Source organism: Dermacentor variabilis, chromosome 1 (genome assembly GCF_050947875.1).
Source record: "Dermacentor variabilis isolate Ectoservices chromosome 1, ASM5094787v1, whole genome shotgun sequence".
In the NCBI taxonomy this organism is placed as follows: Eukaryota; Metazoa; Arthropoda; class Arachnida; order Ixodida; family Ixodidae; genus Dermacentor; species Dermacentor variabilis.
Window position 1 is genome coordinate 229,711,168 of NC_134568.1, and position 14,052 is coordinate 229,725,219.

General features: G+C 42.2%; 1 protein-coding gene across 1 annotated transcript in view; it reads right to left on the minus strand.

Annotated features, from left to right (window-relative positions):
• The window catches only part of LOC142558382 (sulfhydryl oxidase 1-like), a 136,650-nt gene that overhangs the window by 81,099 nt on the left and 41,499 nt on the right, over positions 1-14,052 (minus strand). Inside the window, exons 7-9 of the mRNA XM_075670528.1 lie at positions 13,257-13,380; positions 8,231-8,347; positions 1,956-2,082 (exon numbers count right to left, since the gene is read on the minus strand). Of these exons, the coding sequence (XP_075526643.1) occupies positions 1,956-2,082; positions 8,231-8,347; positions 13,257-13,380 (368 nt within the window). The remainder of the gene's footprint in view (positions 1-1,955; positions 2,083-8,230; positions 8,348-13,256; positions 13,381-14,052) is intronic.

A 14,052-nucleotide genomic window follows, 5' to 3' on the forward strand; every position in this document is an offset into this window, starting at 1 on the left:
GCAGCTGTAATGTAACCAAGTTGATGTGACACTAAACTTACGGCATAGGCTGGTTTCTGTGGGTAGCTAACGGCTCCGACACACACAGTGAGGTGGTTGTGCTGGTGTTGTTTGTAGAGGGCTTTTGCCCTGGTCTGCCTGCGTGCCTCGTGATGCATGGGGTGCATGTTTTTAGGCAGGGGGAGAATAGTGATGCAGTTTTGTATGTCCGATGGTAAGGGACATGTCCGATTGGCCTTGGAAGTCGGGATTAGTCCTAGTTTGTCCAGGATGTGTTGACCTGTAGTGGTAGAGGACAGCCTCTCAATTTGGGCTGTGCGATGGGCTTCCGTGAGCTCATCAAATGTGTTATGTACCCCCATGCGAAGGAGGCACTCATTTGGCGTGTGCCTGGGGAGGTTAAGTGCTGTCTTATACGCTTGATGTATAAGGGCATCCACTTTTTCCGTTTCCACCCGGTTGAGATGTAGGTATGGGAGCGAGTATACTACTCTGCTTATGGCAAAGGCCTGCACTAACTTTCTCAAGTCATGCTCTCTCATCCCATTGTGTCTATTGGCTATCCGTTTAATCAGGCGCATAGTGTGATGTACTGTGGTGGTGATTTTGTTCATGGTCACCGTGTGTCTGCCGTTGTTCTGTACGACCATGCCAAGCACTCGTAGCTGCGTGACCTCTGGAATGGAGTACGTCCTCATGTGAATATGGATGCTGGGGGGGTGGAGCTGGGCCTGTGCGACTCTTGTGGGGGGTGGAGAACAAGAAGTTCCGACTTGGTGGAGGAGCACGCGAGGCCTATTGCCGTAGCCCGCTCCACCACCACATCGGCCCCTGCTTGTAAGGTCGCCTCCATGTCGCCTATACTGCCTGTAGTGGTTCACAAGGTAACACCATCTGCATACAGGGAGTGCGATAGGTTGGGAATATTTGCCAGGTCTATGGCCATGGGAATGAGAGTAAGGTTGAAGAGGAGTGGCGAGAGCACTGACCCTTTCCGGTGTGCCTCTGCTACCCAGTTGGAGCTTCTCTGTTGTCAGTTCTCCCACAGTAAGAACCGCAGTCCGGGGGTGCAGGACTTCTTTAGAGAGCTGAAGCATGACATCTTGCGTGGATAGATGCCCGCGGAAGCCAATCATTGTGTGAAGGAAGAGATTATGTGCGTGCATATGCTGTTGGAGTCTTTCTAGTATGACATGTTCGAAGAGCTTACCTAGACATGAAGTGAGTGAAATCGGAAGTAGTTTTTTTAGATTTAGCTGCTTGCCTGGCTTGGGAATAAAGGTTATCTTTGCATGGGTCCACTGTGGTGGTAGGGCTCCTGTGGCCCAGTGTGAGTTAGAGTTGGGTTATCACCTGTATTGATCTGTCATCAAGGTTTCGAAGAGCTTTGTTCGTGATGTTATCCTCCCCTGGGGCGGATGTGGTTCTGAGCTTATGTTAGGCTGTGTGGACTTCCCAGGCTCCTTCCGTCGTTGAACCAGCAACAGGCATGGATTCTTACAGCGATTGTTTGTTTTACCCGGTGTACCATCTTCTCTGTCAAAAAATGATGTAACTTACTTTCGGAACGTTTCTCGTATACCAGCATGCCCAGTATATTCTGCCATGCAAAGTGGCAATAGTACTATACATAGTGTAATACAGCTATTCACCATTTAGGACACCGTAAACACTTAGATGAGCACATATCTGGGATTTTGTTCCCTTTTAAGACTGTAAAATGGTAATATACTGAATGTAAACGGATTTTCTCTAGACATCAATGGAGAAAACGTTAGATGGGCAGCTTGCTAATATGCTTTAACATGCATCACGCTTAAGAAATTAAGTTTTATCAATTACCATGGCAACTCAACCTTTATTTCACAGGCTGCTTAACAGCCTTTGGCAATAGCAGTGCAAGTTATCACAGCATATTAAACTATATTTGCAAGAAAGTAATGCAGACACTCTACCTCCAGACTTGAGGTAGGCACTAACAGTCAGGCTGTGGAAAAGCATCCACAGAGCACAGGGATAACCACGTAAGCGTGGCTGGCTGCCTAGACAGCCTTCATAGGGCCCCATGACTGGCAGGCCCACCTGTAAAGTATTGTTATATGAAGGATACGCATTAGGGGTGTGCACATAAAAAAAAATTCTAATCGAACTAAATATGACTATTATAAAATCTGTCCATAAAATACTATCAAATCGAATATAAAATACTTTTCTGCTTATCAGTATAGGAAAGAGAACATGAAAAAAAAGAAAAACTTTAAATTATGGAGTTTTACGTGCCAAAACCACTTTCTGATTATGAGGCACGCCATAGTGGAGGACTCTGGAAATTTTGACCACCTGGGGATCTTTAATGTGCGCCTAAATCTAAGTACACGGGTGTTTTCGCATTTCGCCCCCATCGAAATGAGGCCGCCATGGCCGGGATATAAAAAAAAAAAGGAAGTGGTGCCAAATGTCTTATTTCTTGAGCACATGCAGCACTATTTGAAAATCAATTCAACTGAGCAACATGTAAATCAGCAAAAAAAAAAAAAAAAAAAAAACTTCAGTTCCTTTGGTAACGGCACACATTTTGCCATAATCAATAAAATATTCATATTAATCAAATATCAGATTCTCAACTCAAATACAGCACCAGAATAATCGAAACTACAAGCAGTGGGTTCCACTTAGTGCGAAGAACAAACAGGTAAACACTTGAAATCTTGAGGTGTCCAGGCGGCTGCCTAGGCCTACATGTCCCGCATCTGCCAGTGATGACGCACAGAGAGCAGTGCACACACGCTACTGGAAATCCTTCCCGCTCCTTTCAGTTATAAGAGCTATGGCTCACAGCTCTGACAGGACAAGGCACATGGTGCCAACCAACTACGTAAGCTGGGGCCTCTGAGATTGCCTGAGGTTGTGTGCCCCCAATCTCAAAGTTATGGGGACGCGAGAGTCTGATCTAATTTTCCCCACACGGCTTCCATGTCTCCTGGAATTTGGCTTTCCTGTGTAGCACGTACGGCATCTGTGGTTGCGCAATTGTATGAGAGATGGTGCATGGTGCACGGCTAACGTCAGCTGACAGCGGGGTGCATGCTTGAGACCCCACCAAGTCAAGTGAAAGCGAGAGAAGTGGCCAACCAGGGTTAATGCACGGATTAGGAAAGCAAGCTTTTCAGAGCTTTGCCAGAGAACAACTACAACCAACTAACCCACACTGTCAGCACCATTGCGCTGTGTGTGTGTGTGTGCGCAGTTTGCAGAACAGTAGTTACTGCACAATTGTGTGTGTGTTTTGAAACTTGAGGCCTCCCCAGTTTGACTTCAGGCTAAAGATGTTCAGAATTTAAAGAAGAAAAAAGCTAGAGTACTTATAAAGAACATCCTGTTTTCATTTTTCAGAACACCAGGAACAAAGAAGTAAACAAATTCAAAATTTGTTTAGATGATTAAAACTGTCATGTCCAAATTTTACACTCAGAGCAAAGACTCCTTCACAGTAATGCAAACCAATGACATGTAGCACTGAAAGTGAGAAAAAAATGTTGGTACAGCTCGAACATGTCTTGCTAACATGGTGGTAAAACAGGTCAAGAATTCTATTTTTATTAGGCACTATCCAGCTTCGTGACACCACAGCAAAGATTTGCATGTGCAGTAATTATGCTTGGCCTCCAAGACTGACACTTTCAACGGTTGGTACCACACAATGCCTCGCAGGCGTGCACTTAAAGCTGCTAAACTTGCGCACTGAATGGACATGAAATATACAGCAAATAACCGAGTATAAGTACTTAGGAGTTACCATTGCAATTAACCTGTACTCGACAATGCATATAGACAACATAATAGGTAAAGCAAACTAAAGATTAGGGTATATAAGGCGGACGCTTATGCACGCCACGTTCCATGCCTCACAGGTGTACCCATACTGGAGTACACCTGTGAGGCATGGGATCTGCACTCCAAAACGCTTATATCAAAATTAGAAATTGTACAGCGGCATGCTCTTCGGTTTGTGTACTGGGCTTACAGTCAACACATTTTGGTATCCTATCCCTGCTTTATATCACAGCAAGTCTGCCATTGCTAGAATCACGAAGAAAGCAGAAACAGTTGAACCTCTTTTACAAAACAGTTAATTTAATGTTCACCGACAAACAAAATATATAAGCAAATCGAGATCAAGAATTAAACGGAATAAACATTGCAAATGTGTAAAGGAACACAGATTTTCAAAAGACTGCTTTAGGTAATATTTTTTTCTCAGATAAGCATGTGACAGGAATAAATTTCCAGAGCACGTTGTCATGGCGGCGGACAAGCATGCGTTCTTCTCCTTGGTTCCTGATTATTCTAACTTAATTATTCAGTAATTATTTACGTAGTAATTAGATATCTATCTGTATCTACACCATAGTATTACTGGTGCCTTTTTATGGAGATAGTTTAAATATGTCATTGAGTAATAATTGTGTTCGTAGTACAGTTAAACATCGATATAACAAAGTAGGTAAAATCGGCAATTTGCTTCGTTATAACGCAATTTCATTGTATTGGAATTCGACCTTTTATGCAAATATATACAGTTGCCAATCGATTTTTCTCACACGGTAAGGGGCCAAAGAATTTTTCAAATTATCCGGCAATCGAAGAAAGTACATTTGAATGAGAAAACAATTTTGATAAATTTGGGAGTCGGCGACAAATGATACGGTTTCATGCCACGTCGACGATATCTTCACATAGGCGGTACGAATTAAGCGAAGCCAGCCACGTTTCCACGTGCAGTCTTCCCCCGCAGCTGATAGCGTCGCCCACAATGGGACGGCACTATCATGAAAAGCGCCTGCAGTGGAGACTGAATGCTTTGTCTGCCTCTGGCTTCAACGGGTCACCGAAACTCGAGATTACGCAACTCTCAATACTAAATGTGCTGCGGGAAGACAGCTTGCATGATGCCACGCTGACTCGACGGCATTCAGGGTGTGCGGCTGCGTACGCGCTCAGCCGCACTTATAGCCACATGCAGCCACGCTAAGCCACATGCAGCCACGCACTTGATCGCACTACCGCGAGCTCGCTCCCCTCCCCCTCTTTCCCTTCGCTCCAGCGGGGAAGCGGCCCTCATACGTGAAGTCACCATCTATCTTTCTCACCCTCGCACCATTTTCACTCGCATCTATACACAATGTGCGCGGGGCGCATAGGATCTTATTGCACTTGGACTTTATACAGAACATGAAGCGGCTACACATCGGTAGTTGCTCTTGTCACGCCGCTTGCGATTTGAGAGGTGCGTTTGCAAGCAGCTGCTTGTAATTCAATCATTTGACCAGCTGCATCTGCGGAAGTTTCATTTATTGTCTTGGCTTTCTTTTGCTGCACAAGCAAAATTTCATTATATTGAAATTGCATACAAATGCACTTCGTTATATTGAGGTTCTAAATACATGGTGTTCTATGGACAAGAGGTTATGAAAAGTTAAATACTTCGTTATATCGAGAATTTAGTTATATTGAACTTCACTATAGAGGTTTAACTGCACCTAAATAAGCGGGCATAGTTTGCATGTTCCTTTGCCTACTGATTTGTTGCCATGTCTACTGTGAGTAATATATATGTTTATATTTTGTATGTATATTTAATATATTTGTTCTAACGGCATTATGGATTATTTACTGCCATCATAAGATCTAAGTAATAGTTATTGATTATATGTTTATTACTTATTGATTTGTTGCCATGTTACCTGTGAGTCGATTGTATGTTTCTACTCCTATCTTGGTCCCGAGTTGACCGACAGTACCAAATAAGTAAATACATAAAACGAAAGGAAGGGCTGGTTAAGAGAACTCTAAAATGTTTGCTGGTCCCAGCTTAATGGGGCAACTATGTGTGCTGGTGGGTGCTGGAAATGATTAGTAACGAACTGTTGGGTGTATTTTACACCCCACGTAACTATGCTTTCAGTTTAGCTACCATATTCCAGCCGTGGAACAAATTCACACCAATTGGGCCATCAATGAAACATGGCAGTTGGTAAAGCAGGTGGGCACATCAACATGGCGGTGAGGCCTTTGGACCAATTAACCACTTCCACCTCTGGCATGTCCATTTGCATGGGAACTAACAGTCGGAAAATGTATCATACCATCACAGTTTTTCAATATATTGAACATTGGTGTAAAAAAATCGTTTTTCATATTAACTGGTGAAAAAGAAGCGTAACAATGTTAGGTCACTTTTTGCTAACTCGATCACGAATGTAGAAGCTAGGAAATTGTATGAAACGGAATCGTAAAAACGAGGTTCCACTGTATCTGTACTAAAGCGCTTCATAAATTGTTGTTCTTAAAAGGAAATGAAAAGACCTTTCTGCCAGCATAACAACTCTGGCTCATAATGCTTTTCTTTGGTTTCAGTTTGAATATGCAGCAGTCATATGGGACCCTTTTACTGAAAAATGCTATTATGCACCTAGGGATGTAAACAAAAAGTCATAGGATACATACCTAATTAGCAAGTATCAAAGACAAGACTCCCCTATCTTACTGATGCAACAACATTCCCTTGTTAGAAACATGAAGGAAATTGAGCCCGCTTAATATTTTTAGATAAACTTCACTTAAGGAATAACTGTTGTACTCCATTGTGTTAAATCAGTTACAGCAAGAAGAAGCTAAATAAACATGATCACTCATTCGCACTTGTTAAAGCTTTTTTCCCCAGAACAGTGACAAAGGAGAATTTATTACCACAGGAGATTTTTGCTTTAGTGTTGTGAGAAAACTTGGTATTTCTTCCGTGTTTAGTGTTAAAGCGCATTGTAATGTTTTAATGCAGCCATTGATTTAGTGCTTTTTTTGGCCCCTCCTCGTAGGACAAAATGGTAGTCCACAGTAGAACTCCTTCAGGCGCAAAATAATTCTGTCCCATGAAAATTTAGTTTCATTACATTTCTTGCATCTTCACCATCATGAAAATTGAACAGCTGGATAACGAATTTAATGTTTCCCATTCTTCAGTGGGCGTTGTCATATTCTTAAACTGTATACTTCATGCAAAAGCTCTCTACTTGAATGACAGATATGAGAAATGTAACTGTTTCACGTCTAGCATACTTGTAAGGAACCTATCCAGCCACTCGAAAAATATGGCTGGCGTAAAACATTGCGAGAAACAATGAAAGAAGTGAATCAGTTACCTGACGACTTACTAATGCTGAGCGCAAACGTCCAGCCATCTACTGCACAACTTGTTTTACCCAAAACGTTTACACATATTATTCAAACTTTGAAGTCTGGTTCAATCAGAAGCGTTTTGATATGTATGTGACACATTTTAATTACAATTATTTTGTCCACTGCTCTTTCTTTTGATATTATCTCAGTGTATACAATTATGTACACAGTTCCTGAAGGGGAAAAGTAAAACAAAATAGATAAATAGATAAATTACAATTGCAGTGGCACACATGGCACTTTGTTTTAGCACCACATATTACAGAAAAGCATTTTCAGCTCTAATCTAACAAAAAAACATGAGCACCAAATTAGCTTCATGTGTACTATACAATTTCAGACCAATCCAATGTGTTTATGTGCCAGAAACTGATTTTGCTCGAAGGCAAGCAGATGCACCCTCTTGCACTAACTTGTATTCTGCATTCTGTATAACAATTTTACTTAATTCGGGGTAGACGTATGTTGAGTGGTCATGCATCTATACTGCTTTAATTTGCATGCCTAAAGAGGCAAGAACAGAAACATTTCAAAGCATAGTTTGAAAGCTAGTGAGGCTCCTTATGACTCAAAATGTTGAGGACTGCTGGCTGATGCCACTGAAAATGAAGCTTTTCAGTTTCTACACAACACTACAAGCCCTCACAACTCCTCCTACACCCGCCGTGGTTGCTCAGTGGCTATGGTGTTGGGCTGCCGAGCACGAGGTCGCGGGATCGAATCCCGGCCACGGCGGCCGCATTTCGATGGGGGTGAAATGCGAAAACACCCGTGTGCTTAGATTTAGGTGCACGTTAAAGAACCCCAGGTGGTCAAAATTTCCGGAGTCCTCCACTACGGCGTGCCTCATAATCAGAAAGTGGTTTTGGCACGTAAAACCCCAAATATTATTATTATTATTAACTCCTCCTACTTCTGTTTGTGAAGAATTCATTCAGCGGAATTTCTCTAACACCTGAAAAATGCACTGGCAGGCATTTCTCTGTGCTCTCACCTGCTTGTCAAGAAAAGCCGAGAGCTGTTCTCCCCGTAAGGAATCTGTTCCAGCTGATGCCACAAAGGTGTGCAAGTTTTGCAATGCCACCTTTGTCGGGTCGCCTCCTGGAAAATACTGATGCCACAGTCACAGAAGTTATGTTCGTGTTCACTTCTCTTCAAGGGTTAAGGCAAGCAAGTTATTAAATAAGCACTGAAATTATGTATTCAAAACCTTTTTTGTGTTAAGTGAAGGTTCAAGCCCTCAGAAAAAACACTGGCATGCATAAGAGCCCCCCCCCCCCCCCATCCTAGATAACTTAATACAATATTACTTGATGCTATGAACCAGCTTCAGTTTTGGTAGTTAGGAGATTGGTGCATTATGACGTCCTGATACCACAACCCCACAATTCAGTTTTTTTATTGCGATAGCAATTACATGGAAACTCCAGGAACATTTCTGTTGTCACCGTGACGTTCCATTTGAAGTCCAAGGGCAACAATATCATCAACGTATGTCGTATGCTGTATGTGCGAGAGTGAGCCGATGGTGGTGGTTCGATCTCGTTCACGCAAGGGAGGAAAGTGGGGAGGAAGTGCATCGTCTTCTGTCGCACACAAGGCACCAGGGGGGGGGGGGGGGGGCATTTTACTCCAGCGGCTGCTGCGGATGGCACGGCCACGCAAGGACACACAGGCCCTATTTTGAAAGCGATCTGTGACAGGGACACAGTACTGATAGCTTCATGTGCATTGTATATTGAAGCGAGAGACAGCACGAAGGTCGATTCGCTCACTGCTGCTGCCGCGCTTCCTCACTCCAGCGTTTCGACAGTGAGTATCCGCGGTCATCGAATGAGATGTGTTCATGTTTGCTTGTGTGTGCATGATGGGATGCTTATTAATTTAGTTAGTAAGCGAATGCTTACAAGTTTATACTGCCGATAAAACTACTATCCTTACTTCATATAGCTGTAACTAATTTGTTGGGGTGTGCAAATATTCAAAATTTCGAATACTACTGAATATTACATTTCTAATGTTAAGTGTTTGATTCAAAAACTAGGTATTCGAAAATTTTTGAATATTCAACTGAATACAAACATTCGAAGCAAATCGAATATATTGCTGGCTGTGCAGGAGCAAACATGATTCTTAGCGTTTATTTCTATATAATCTAAGAAAATGTGTCAGATTTTTTTTATGAATTTCGCGATAATCTCATGCTGCTGGCAAAATTTCACCTGTAAACAAAGCTTAGCCACTGGATGTTCAAGTTGTGCAGGTCGCACCACCGAGTCCTGAGCTTATTGATTGACAGCAAATGCGATGAGTGAAGGCTGGTACATGGTCAAATGGTTCTGAGTTTATGGGAAATTGATGGGGTATAATAAGGCACAGGTTGGCGAGAACAGACAACTAGCGGAAATTACTCAATTTTCCAGAGCTAACATAAGCCAAATACACAATTTTTTAGTATAATGGCTTACTAGGTTAATTTTTTTACCAGTGACAATATAATTGCAATGTTCCAGCATGTTAAATTAAAGCAACTTGCTAATAAATGCACTTGCATATCATTATTCAATATTCAATTCGGTATTTGATGCTAAGTATTCGTATTCGGTTAATATTCTAAAATTTTGATATTCACACACCTCTACTAATTTGCTATCGCAATCGATGCTTTGCCTTTCAAGCGAAACTGCGACTTTATTCATCTGTTTAATATTGCGTGGGGTATAGTGTTGTTGGAAGTTCTGCACGCTTTTATTAGGCGATGACCCAAACGCACCGCCATTCCCTGCTGTAGGCATCATGGTTAGCTCTGGTGGCATCATCTGTTGTCGCCCACCAAGTCAATTTCGTTTTGGATTTCGTTTTGGTTTCTGCCTGCCATTTTAGAAAGCACACTATGCAATAGGAAAGTGACAATGTGCATCTCGGGTTGGAGCCCCACCAGCTCGATGCTCCAATTCAGCATCTCCTGCTGCAATGATTCGCTGTGCCAAGTGGGCACGTTAAAACTTCCTGCCAAAATACCCCCTCTCAAAGGAGCTGTGGACCCAGGCCGAACTTGAGGAGGCAAACATAAGCTTGCTGAAGCTGCAAAAATGACAATGTGCGTTTTGGGCTGCTCGGGCCTCACTGACTTGGCGCAGATCACAGTCTTGTGCTTCAACGATTCGAGCAATACTTCGCTGAATAGATGTCAACTACAGTTGAGTCTGCCAAATTTTTTAGCGATTTCGGATCGTACATTTTCCCAGTTAAGACGTTTTTCTTTTTTTCAGAACATATGAACGAGGTTCTACTGTAATTCTCTAATCATTACGTGCATTTTCAGTTTTTGTTTACACAGTTGTTAAGTCTTAAAAGTTATTTCTAGGTTAATTCACAACCTACATTTCGGTTATGCATTTAAAACATATGAAACAAAGAAATAAACAGCTGCCCTACATATGCACCTGATCTATTCAAATAAGCAGCCCTTCCATATCTGAGATGAGCTGAGTCAAGTCTTCCCAATCCTAAGTGAAAATTACTTTCCGCAAGTAGAGCTCATCTATCCCAATCCTGGCTGCTTTTCAATGCTCCAGGCAACTGGGGCGCACACTATCAGTTTCATGTGTCGATCACAGACAGCAGCTTTATACCATATTCCATGCCAATAAGCTTCAAAAAAATGTGTTGCAGGATTAATTCTTCATTACTTGCAGGTTTTAACAAATGTACACTTTAAGATAAGAATGAATGGTTGTGTGTCTTTCTTTCATCCTTGTCTTAAAGGGGCCACAACACCGCATTTTTCAAGCCTGAATTAAGAATTGTCTGTTAAATCACACGCATCCAACAGTAAGCTGGCATAATTTGAGCGCATTCGGTGCGATTGAAAATTTGTATTTAAGTTTTTTATATTGCAGTTGAAACGTACAGCAGTTTGGCCACAGGTGGGTGACAGAATGAAGTGCGTTCTGTGTGGTCTATGCATGCGGTATATGTGTGGTTTCGTTTTTGCATGTGCATTTCAGCGGTCAGCCGAAGATAGTTCCTACAGGCATAGTCTGGTTTCTGCTGCTTTTATCGTACGAGTGAAAGAATACAAGGCACAATGCAACGGTGATACCTTTCGTGCCCCATTGGATGCCAGAGCGTGCAGAGCTAATGTCTGGCACGATGCATACATTGTTTCAAAATGTTTTGGAGCAGACGACACAGCGGAGGCCCCATACTTGTTGGTATCACACAAACCATGCCAAAATTCTGGTCGCTGTCAGTGATTCGAAATTCAAATTTTGCATTAAAATGTGCACTTGGAGCCTAGTTTCTTTTGTGCATAAAATCATATTGGCCCCTTTACACTCAGTTGCAATGATTAACTGAGAATAGTAGTTGGACAACCATAACATGACCCCCTTAAAGTGTGAGCTTGTTAAAACTTACGTGCCAATAGAATAGCAGAGATTAAAATTCTAATGGGACACAGTTGCTTCATATCGCAGCCCGCCAACATGGCATTGCAGGTGGGCACAATGCACATATCCAACAGGCAAAATTAAGAGCTATGGCCATAAATCATTGCATCTGTAGCAACAACAGCACACAATTTTGCTTTTAGAGTCAAGAAGACAGTGAGAGAGGGGGCAAGCAATGCATTAAAAGCTTTTTGCTTACTGGTAAAAGATTGCCTGTGTATCCCTAATTATTCCGACACTATTCTAATGTGCTGTTCCATTTCCAGCTTCACATGCACTCATAGCAGTGGCTTATTTGAGACCTCAAAATGTACACTTGGGGCTACTCCATGCTGAAGAACCAGATACAGAGCGATCGCATATCACACTTCTATGTATTTATGTGTAAGAGATGTTCTGATCAGTTATTTCCTGTTGGTGTTTCAGTTTATGCCGATGGTACATAGAGGCAAGATTTACTACAAGAGGCATTAGCTGTAATATTTATTTCAAATACAAGCTGCATTCTCAATGCTGCCAGATTTCAAAATCCAAATTAGGGAAAAGACTGACATTTTTTGTGACAAGTGTAGAAGAAAAAAAAAGATGATTATATACAAATGTTTCAGTGCCAAAACAAGCTAAAACATTTATCCGGATCAGGATTCTGCCCAGAAAATTTCGAAGGGTGGACATTTTGTGACCAGGGCGGAGTACACATGCGACTAAGCCTCTCGCTCTCTATATTTTTTCCAATATGACCATTCTGCCAATTTGAATTGAAGTGTAAGTTCAACAATTTTGCATTTTGGATGCATTAATGAAGCTAATGTGAGCCAGCGACGTATCCTACCGCAATCACCAAACTTTGTCAGGACAAACAAACGCACAGCTCACCGCTGTCAAAATATCGCAAAACACGTACCGGCGATTGAAATCTACGTCATTCAATAGCTGCACTTCCTGTGACCACGTGTCAGCAGCGACGCTACTTTTTTCATTTTTCGTTCAATCCTTTTACTTTATTTCTGCACAGCGAAATATGGCACTATGGCTACTTGAAGGTTAGATTTCCCCTCTTTACGATGGTTCCAAAATGACGGCGTTGTGTGAACGGAAAGTTGCGTGCTCCACGGTGCAATGGCACCTCCTGACACCCAATCTTTTACCCAATTTTTGCCAACAGCGCACTAGGAAAGTGCAATTTTGTCAATGTTTAGGCCACTTTTCTTTCTTAGCTATATTTCGCCAAGTGATAAAGGAACACCTGAAGATTGCGAAAAAAGAATTGTAATCAACCGGAGCACTGAGTGGTAAACCCAGTGCAGTGAGCAGTAAACCAGAGCAGTGGGCGGCATTTCCACTGCTGCCCACTGTGGGGAGAACCCTGATGTGGATCTATAAACCATAGTTTTCTTTTTTTTTCTGAACTGCACTCTCTTTTCCTCCCTAGCATGATGAATAGCGAGGTGTGGAGGAAAACAATATGTTACCTTTCGTCTACATTGGCCCCTTTCTGACACGAGGTACCCAACAGACCATAAGCATTCTTAAAGCTAGGCAAAGCCATCCACAGCTGGTACGCACCTTAACCAAAACATCAACAAAGTGCACCAGAGCGGCAAGTTCAGTGCGATTGAGATGCTCATGGCCAGCCACCTCTTGGCGCAAAGAGTAGACCAGTGCATTATTTAGGTCAGCCAGGTAAACCCTGCAGATAGCCACAACAGTTGCATGAACACAACAAGCCGTTTCATGCATTTGCAAAGCATACAAAAGTAGTAGGTAATTCATTTTTCGGTGCCTATTTTAGGGTATCTCCCTTAAACATTTTCAGAAGTCATGCAGTGAGTGGCAGTGTTAAGAAGGTGAATGAAGACAGCTCCTTTTGAGATAATGCACCACCATAATATTAAGCACAATAAACAAGAAAACATCTACTTCTCTATTTAGAGCCTTGTGGACACTGTAACCAAAACTCGCAAGATTGAGATGGTTTGGCCCAAGACTGTTAATTGAAATCGAGAAAGGTAAATGAAATGTCCCTTGTGAGTATCTAGAAGACACCTAAATACGATATAGAGTAGATAAATAGCAGCTAAAATTTTTAATGCCTTTAAACCAACTTTCAGACCTATGTAATGCTGTTCTGAGACTCCTAACAGTTCGTCTTCTGCCATGTGCAAGACACCATGTAAACAATGTAAAAAGCACTAATAAAAAATTGTCACACCAGAACTGGTCCTTGTCCTAGGCTGCTATCACATGTGAATGGCGAGCACAACATAATCATGGACTGTGCTCCTCTATCGTTGAATGTGCTCCTCTATCACCGTAGCGTTAAAACAGTCTTTGTGGGGGTATAGGGAGGAGTATGAGCAAA